The 8,868-nt window shown below is 36.5% G+C and overlaps 1 protein-coding gene across 1 annotated transcript; it reads left to right on the plus strand.

Annotated features, from left to right (window-relative positions):
* Nucleotides 1-1,197: 1,197 nt before the first annotated feature.
* Nucleotides 1,198-3,519, plus strand: LOC130808523 (uncharacterized). The gene has a single exon (XM_057673988.1). The coding sequence runs from the start codon at nucleotides 1,198-1,200 to the stop codon at nucleotides 3,517-3,519; it is 2,322 nt and encodes a 773-aa protein (XP_057529971.1).
* Nucleotides 3,520-8,868: the final 5,349 nt, after the last annotated feature.

The raw sequence follows: 8,868 nt of genomic DNA on the forward strand, positions 1-8,868 counted from the left end.
TCATTGATCAGATTAATAAAAGTATCCATTCATTTTATACTGCCGCAAGCCCTTACATTGCTTAGAACGTTCTCTTCATTTCCTTGAGTATATTGGCGTAGAGTTTTCAATCAGTCCCAACGCATTCAAAGAGTGGATAATCTCTGAAGCTAGATTGAGGAGTAATCTAGAGCGTAACCTTTTCTACAAGAGTGAGTGAAGCCTTGAGGAAGGTCGTGGATTCAGCCCAAGGGTGAGTGTGGCCCGAAGAGAAGGATCACGAGGCTGGCCTGAGAATCAAGAAGTGTATTCTTGGGTGTATATTGGTGGAGTTTGTGAGTGCTTCTGCATTTATTTGGCTATCTCCGTGTGAAGGAGTAATTCAGTGCAAGGTTGAGAAGGCGAGAGACCCAATCTTGGTGCAAATTGGTATCAGAGCATAAGTGACGAGAGGGCACAACCCACCATTGTTGGAAAGAAAAACGAAGGAATATCCTGCAAGGAACATTAGAGGCGACTGGTTTGTAACGCGTGCGAATCTGGTAAAATCGTTCTAAACTTACATTCGGATTTACATGCAATTGATAATCCGGATAAAGGTGATATTCAACTAATCTTTGATAAAGTTTTAAGGTTTGATTCAATTTCTAATTGGATTAAATGAAGTTTTCAAAATCTGGGAAAGTACAATTCGATTTCTGACAATCGGTCTTCTACATTGGTTTTTCGTCAAATTCGTTGTTTTAAATTGTTTGTATTTGTTAATTGCTCATAGTTACACGTTTTCCTATCACGATTTTATACATTTGAACATTTATCAAACGATCTTGAAGAAGATTTCTTACTTGGCGCGTTTTCTGAATTTGAAAATCGAGGAAAAAAAAAATTGATTTAGGGTTTCAGAATTCTGTGAAAACGTTGTTTTCTGTTAATCCTATATGCCTTGTTAATGGTCATTATTGCTGTGGAAATTTATCAATTTGATTCTTGTTGAGAATAATTGTTTGTGGATATAGCTGTAATCTTTGTGTGCATTCATACATTGTTGCTACGTTGCATTAACTGTTTGATTATCTTGTTTGAGAGCTGGTATCTAGCTGTTGAGACTTAGAGCCCCTGTGTGCTTTGTGTGTTGATTCCTAGCTGTTGAGACCTAAAAGCCTTGTTGTGTTTGTGTGCTTGCTGTTTGTTTGAGTGTTGTTTGTTGAGACCTAGACTATGGAGGCAAGAATAGAGACCATAGAGGAAACCCTACAGATGCTGGTTCAGCATCTCACTGGAAGAGGGAATCAACAAAGACAACCCCACCATCCTAATGATGATCAGGAAGATAAAATGATACGGATAGACATTAAGGATTTTGATGGACAATCCAGTAATCCTGAGGAGTATTTGGAATGGGAAGCGAGTATGGAAAGATACTTTGAGTACAGAGGAACTACACCTGAAGGACAATACAAAGTGGCCAAGATGAAACTCACCAAACTTGCTGCTATGTGGCTGGAAGGGATACAGAGGCAGAGGGTGAGGGAACAGAGAGAAAGAATTGATACTTGGGATAAGCTAAAAAAGCACTTGAATAGGAAGTATGTCCCCATCAATTTCAAGCATCAAATGTATATTAAATGGAGCACTCTTAGTCAAAAGGGTAGGAGTGTGATTGAGTATATACGTGAATGGGAGAAACTGGTAGTGATGTGTGACATAGAGGATGCAGAGGACTTGAAGCTGACTAAATTCCTGTCTGGCTTGAGGGAAGATATCAGGGATCAACTCATGACCATGCCTACACTAGACCTGCAAACAGCCTTTAACCTAGCCCCAATTTATGAACAAAACTACAACAAAAGAAGGATGACAGGGAACAACTACAACAAATCTCCTAAAGCATACCCACCCAGACAATCTAGACCTGTATCACCCAAGGCACAGAGGAAAACAGAGCAAAACCCTAATTCACCTGACAGAATACCTATACCCTTGAACAAGGTGGTTTGTTTTAAATGCCATGGCCATGGACATTATAAAAAGGACTGCCCAAACATTAGAGTCTTCACTGTTCAAGAGTGGAAGGAAATAAAGGAGGATACCCAACCCAAGATGATGTTAGTGGTGAGAAATGGTAGGGTGGAGGAAGATTGGCCTCCAGTGGCTGAGCATGAGCCAGATGGATCTTACAGAGTTGATGATTTTGGAAAAATAGTGAGATATGAACACAGCATTGATGAAGAGGAACTTGAAGAAGGAATAGAGAAGGTGTTGCCTGAGGAAGGATATTACAACTTGATTATAAGGAGAAGCCTGCATACCACTTATGTTGAGGAAGAAAGCAACCAGAGAGAAAATATATTTCAAACAAACTGTAGGGTAAAAGACCAAGTTTGTGACGTGATAGTTGATGGAGGAAGCGAGTCAAACTGTGTTAGCTTGGCTTTGGTGACAGATCTAAACCTAAAAACTAGACCCCATGCACACCCATACAAGTTGAAATGGTTGGATAACAATGCCACTAGTTCAGTGAGTAAGCAATGTCTGTTAGGGTTTAGTATTGGGTCATATAAGGATCAAGTGTTGTGTGACGTGCTAGAGATGAATGCCTGCCATGTACTCTTGGGAAGACCATGGCAATATGACAAGAGAAGCATACACAATGGTTGCACAAATACCTACACCATAAAGCATGAAGGAAAGCTTAAGGAGTTAGTTCCCCTGCCTCCCCACAGAGCTGTTCCCCCTCCTGTGAGAGAACCTGTACATTTGATCAGTAGAAAGGTTTGTGAAAAGGAAATAAAGAACAAGAATGAGGTATATATCTTGGTAACCAAAGAAGTGGAGCAAACTACAGAAATACCTCCTGCAGTGAAACCCCTGTTACAGCAGTACAAGGATGTATTCTCTAATGAACTGCCTGATGGTTTACCTCCTATAAGGGGAATTGAACACCAGATTGACCTTATACCAGGAGCCCCTTTACCCAATAAGCCAGCCTACAGAGCCAATCCCACAAAAACTAAAGAGCTACAGAGACAAGTTGAGGAGTTACTACACAGAGGGTATGTAAAGGAGAGCCTCAGTCCATGTGCAGTGCCCACTCTGCTTGTACCAAAAAAAGATGGGACTTGGAGGATGTGCATAGATAGCAGAAGTGTTAACAACATAACCATCAAGTATAGGTTTCCTATACCTAGGATAGATGATATGTTAGATGAGCTATCAGGTGCCCACTGGTTCAACAAGGTAGATTTAAGGAGTGGCTATCATCAGATTAGAATGAAAGAAGAGGACGAGTGGAAAACTGCTTTCAAGACAAAATATGGCTTGTATGAATGGCTTGTCATGCCATTTGGTCTAACAGGAGCCCCCAGCACCTTTATGAGATTGATGAATGAGGTGTTGAGACCTTTCTTGGGAAAGTTCATAGTAGTCTATCTTGATGATATCTTAATATACAGCAGAGGATTAGAGGAACATCTTGGTCATTTGCAGCAACTGTTTGAAACTTTAAGGAAGCAAAAACTATATGGAAAACTGGAGAAGTGAAGTTTCCTTATGAAGGAAGTGGGATTCTTAGGATTCATCATAGGAAAAGATGGGGTGAAGGTTGATCCATCCAAGGTGAGGCTGTGAAGAACTGGCCTGTACCTACCTCTGTTACACAAGTGAGATCTTTTCATGGCCTTGCTTCTTTTTATAGGAGGTTCATTAGAAATTTTAGTACCATTATGGCCCCCATAACAGAATGCACTAAAAAGGGAGTATTTAGCTGGACCAAGGAAGCACAGAAAGCCTTTGAAACAATTAAGGACAAGATGTGCACAGCCCCTGTTTTGAAGCTCCCTGATTTCACTCAACCTTTTGAGGTTGAATGTGATGCTAGTGGGACAGATATTGGTGCAGTCTTAGTGCAAGAAGGAAGACCAGTGGCTTATTTCAGTGAGAAACTAAATAAGTCAAGGCTCAACTACTCAACATATGACAAAGAATTCTATGCTATGATCAGGGCCTTGGAGAATTGGTCTCATTACCTTAAAATACAACCTTTCATCCTATACACTGACCATGAATCTTTGAAGAACATACATGGACAGAACAAACTCAACCCTAGGCATGCTAGGTGGATAGAATTCCTTCAGACTTTCAACTTTTCTGCAAAGTATAAAACAGGGAAAACCAATGTTATTGCTGATGCCTTAAGTAGAAGATACAACCTCTTAGCTATTCTTGATGCTAAAGTGCTTGGCTTTGAAATGATTAAGGATCTGTATGCTAATGACTCTGACTTCTGTGATGTATATGCTGCTTGTTTGACAGAACCTCAAGGTGATTTTCACCTGCAACAAGGATTTTTGTTTAAAAATAACAGACTGTGCATACCCAAAACTCCCTTAAGGCTGCTGCTAGTAAAGGAAATACATGAGGGTAGTTTAAGTGGACATTTTGGGATACAAAAGACCCTAAATATGCTAAGTGAACATTTCTACTGGCCTAAAATGTTAGGAACCATAGGCAAACATATTTTAAGGTGTGAATCATGCATTAAAGCCAAAATCACCTTTCACAAGGGTGAATACAGACCATTACCTGTAGCTGATAAGCCTTGGGAGCATGTGAGCATGGACTTTGTTATGGCACTACCTAGAACCCAAAGGCAAAAGGACTCTATCATGGTGGTTGTTGATAGATTCTCAAAAATGGCCCACTTCATTGCTTGCAATAAAGTGGATGATGCCAAACACATTGCCCAACTGTACTTTAATGAAGTTGTGAAACTACATGGGGTGCCCAAAACCATTGTGTCTGATAGGGATGGCAAGTTTCTTAGCTATTTTTGGAAAACCTTGTGGAAATTATTAGGTACAACCCTTTTGTTTAGCACAAGCCATCACCCACAGACAGATGGCCAAACAGAGGTCACCAACAAAACCCTAGGATCAATTTTAAGAACCCTAGTGAGTAAGCACCTCAGGGACTGGGATCTCAAACTGAGTCAAGCAGAATTTGCTTATAATAGAAGCCCAAGCTACACCACAAAATATACTCCTTTCCAATGTGTTTATGGGGAAAACCCTCTTTTACCAATCAATCTCACACACATTAATATGCAGGACAAAAAGCAGAGGGATGCAGTTAACCTAGCTAAGGAGTTGCTGAGGATGCACAAAACGATCAAGGAAAACATATGCAAGGCCAACGAGAGATACAAACAAAAAGCAGATGGGAAACACAAGCAAAGAGAACCACTGAAAGAAGGTGATCTAGTCTGGATACATCTAAGAAAAGAAAGGTTCCCTCAACAAAGGAAGAACAAGTTGATGCTTAAAGCAGCAGGACCATTTCCAATAATTGCAAAAATTGGAGACAATGCTTACAAGGTGGAACTACCAGCTGAATACAATGTATCCAACACCTTTAACATTGGAGACCTGCAATTACATCAGCCCAGCCAAGAATTGAGGTCAATTCTTCCTCAAGAAGGAGGAGTTGAACCATATGCAGATGAGGCTAATCATGGTTCAAGTAGTTCAAGCCCCCATTCGGATCTTCATAATGCCACTTATTCCAAGTATACTCCGAACATGCCAAGGCCATTACAATCCTCAAGGAAAACAGAGAACCCCAAACAAACAAAGAAGGGAACAGAACAAACAAAGAAGGGAACAGAACAATCACAAGGCACTGTTCGAAAATCTGACGACCAGGCCACCCTACTGCACTGCCTGAGAGTTAACCACGAATCTCTAGAAGATGACCAAGGTGGATACGAAATCTGGATACATGGGCCTAGCCATCAAGGGCCTAGGACCCTACTGACAATCACCATGGAAGACGGAGGAATCAGTGCAAGGTACCCCAGTCATCAGTAAATGCGCCCAGTACTTAGTCGTTTTTTTGTGTTGATTTCTGTTTAAAAATAAGCCTTGTGATAGGCACGTGTACAATTAGCCGTTGTAACTAATAGGAAGCTATATATAGGCATCTAGGATTGTTGTATGGATTCATTGATCAGATTAATAAAAGTATCCATTCATTTTATACAGCCGCAAGCCCTTACATTGCTTAGAACGTTCTCTTCATTTCCTTGAGTATATTGGCGTAGAGTTTTCAATCAGTCCCAACGCATTCAAAGAGTGGATAATCTCTGAAGCTAGATTGAGGAGTAATCTAGAGCGTAACCTTTTCTACAAGAGTGAGTGAAGCCTTGAGGAAGGTCGTGGATTCAGCCCAAGGGTGAGTGTGGCCCGAAGAGGAGGATCAGGAGGCTGGCCTGAGAATCAAGAAGCGTATTCTTGGGTGTATATTGGTGGAGTTTGTGAGTGCTTCTGCATTTATTTGGCTATCTCCGTGTGAAGGAGTGATTCAGTGCAAGGTTGAGAAGGCGAGAGACCCAATCTTGGTGCAGTTACAAGACTCCTCCCATTCCTTCACACAACTGGTCACCCTTCCCCTTCCCTAATCTTTTATTTTTTTTAATTAATTAATTATATAATTGTCTATTTTTTTTTGTTAAAAGCAGAAAAGAAATATTACGCAATAACAACGTATGCGATAAAACGCGTTACCGTTAAATAAACTTACTTCGTTTCTTATAATTAACCATGTAAAATAATATAATTCAATATTACTTATTTATTTTATTTTGTTATACTTTATTTTATTATATTTTATTTATTTTTAAACCCGATAATTTACGGGGTGTTACATTACGACTAATACAAAATAAAAGGTATAAAAGAAGTACAAATAAAAATAGAAGATAATAATGATAATATATAATAATAATAATAATAATAATAATAATAATAATAATAATATGTGAGAATGGAGTTTTGTGTTAGTTTGAGGATGTACCTCACTTTTCAAGTAAGATTCTAAGTTTGATTTTCACATTTCTCTACTAATCCTTAAATTCTTTCGGCCTATCATGTACTGAAAAAATAACGATAATAATGATATTAAGATTTTTTTTTCGTGTGAGATAATTATAGTATTATTGTTTTTGGTAATTCATGTGAGAAATCGTCTTTTGGTGACACGGCCTCTCGGTGTCACAACCTCAAAATAAGAGTCTTAATTCTAATTTTTAAATAAATTATAAAGCATACAATTTTCAAAAAAATCAATACTATTAATTCATTAATATTAACGCTCAATTAAATTTCTCAATAAACGTACCCTAACTTAAAGGGAGAAAATGAAAATACATAATACTAAAAAATAAGAAAAATTACCTAGAATAATCAAACATTTTTATGATTTTGCTACAATAATCCCACCTATTGATTAACCATGAATAATCCTAATTACTTTAAGAGGTATTTGCCTAGAGTAAACCTGGGTAACCCAATGACCTATTATAGTAGGTAATTCAAAAAAAAAAAAAACTAAAAGTTAATTTAAAATTTTTTTAAATTTTGAAAATTTACATAAAAAATTTTAAATGATAAAAAAATTATAAATTTTTTTGAACAATTTTTGAACATTTTTTTTGACATTTTATTTTAATTTATATTTTTTTTAAAAAAATAAAACTTGTTATAACAAGTCATCTGATCATTGGGTTTACTGTTGGAAAATACCCCTCAGTGTTGAGATTATTCACGGTTAATCAATAGGTGGGATTATTATAGGAAAATCACAAATAAGTTAGATTATCCTAGGTATTTTTTCCTAAAAAATACCATATTATTGAAACATTAAAGTAGATAAGACTGAATAATTCTTAGATAAAATATCTATTTTTAGTTTAAAAACACCCAGTTTAGGTCTTCACATATCTAACTTTAATTTGTATAAAAAAATACATATTTTTGATCTTAACGCATCTATTTTGAATCTTACAAGTATCTTAGTACATAAAACACCTATTCCGAATCTTAAAACATACACCTACAACTACCTTTAGAATAACACCTACTTTGAATTTCAAAACACCTATTTTGGCTCTTACTTTAAAAGTTATAACACATACTTGGAAAACTAGAACACGATCTTAAAACTTCCACCAACTTTTTGTCTTAGAACATTTTGGATCTTAAAACCCCTACTTTGAATCTTTAAACCTACTTTTTGTCTTTGAATATTTACTTTTTAGGACCTATAACGTCTAAGTTAGGTTTAACAATACTTACTTTAAATCTTAAAACACTTACCCTTATAATTATAGCATATAATTTGGGTGATACAACACTTATTTTAGAAGTTAAGTTATAATACCCCCTTTACATATTAAAACTTCTACTTTGAGTCTTAGTGTCTTACAACATCTATTTCGTAATATCTAATTTCATTTTATTTTAACATTTTTATATTACTTATAGTTTCCACATGTTCTGGACTAATTTTATCTAATCATTTTTCTAATAGTTGTGGTTCTCATATTTTTTTTCCACTAACTTTATTTTAATATTTTTTTAATATTTACACTTTTCCTTCATTAAATTTTTCATTCAATAAAATTTTATTAATTTTCATATTCATCTATATATTTTGTGTGAAAAACTTTAGAAGCGGAAAGATTAATTAAAATTAAAATCAATTGTGAATTACGGCTTTCAAGTTTAGAGCTATAGCGAATTATAACCTTGATTTTTTTTTTTTGCGAATTACAACCTCGAAGGTATCAAAGTAAGCACCATTCAAGCCAAGTGACCGTTGACCAATCCAAATGACCTTTGACCTGTCTAAATGACCGTTGACCATCACTAATCACCTTTGACTTTTGTTGACCAACCTTAATCACCTTTGACTTTCCTAATTACCAATTGTACCCTTGTGTTTTAGGACGTTAACGTCGTTTTTACCCATCATAATGATATTATTTCAAAAAACAAACGTCGCGATTACTCTTATCGAATACCTCTTTCGAAAATCCAGTCGAAACAAGTATTT

Source organism: Amaranthus tricolor, chromosome 3 (genome assembly GCF_026212465.1).
Source record: "Amaranthus tricolor cultivar Red isolate AtriRed21 chromosome 3, ASM2621246v1, whole genome shotgun sequence".
Lineage (NCBI taxonomy): Eukaryota > Viridiplantae > Streptophyta > Magnoliopsida > Caryophyllales > Amaranthaceae > Amaranthus > Amaranthus tricolor.

What these genes read in the sequence shown, in the direction of transcription:
- LOC130808523 (XM_057673988.1), top strand. Translation starts at nt 1,198, where the DNA reads ATGGAGGCAAGAATAGAGACCATAGAGGAAACCCTACAGATGCTGGTT.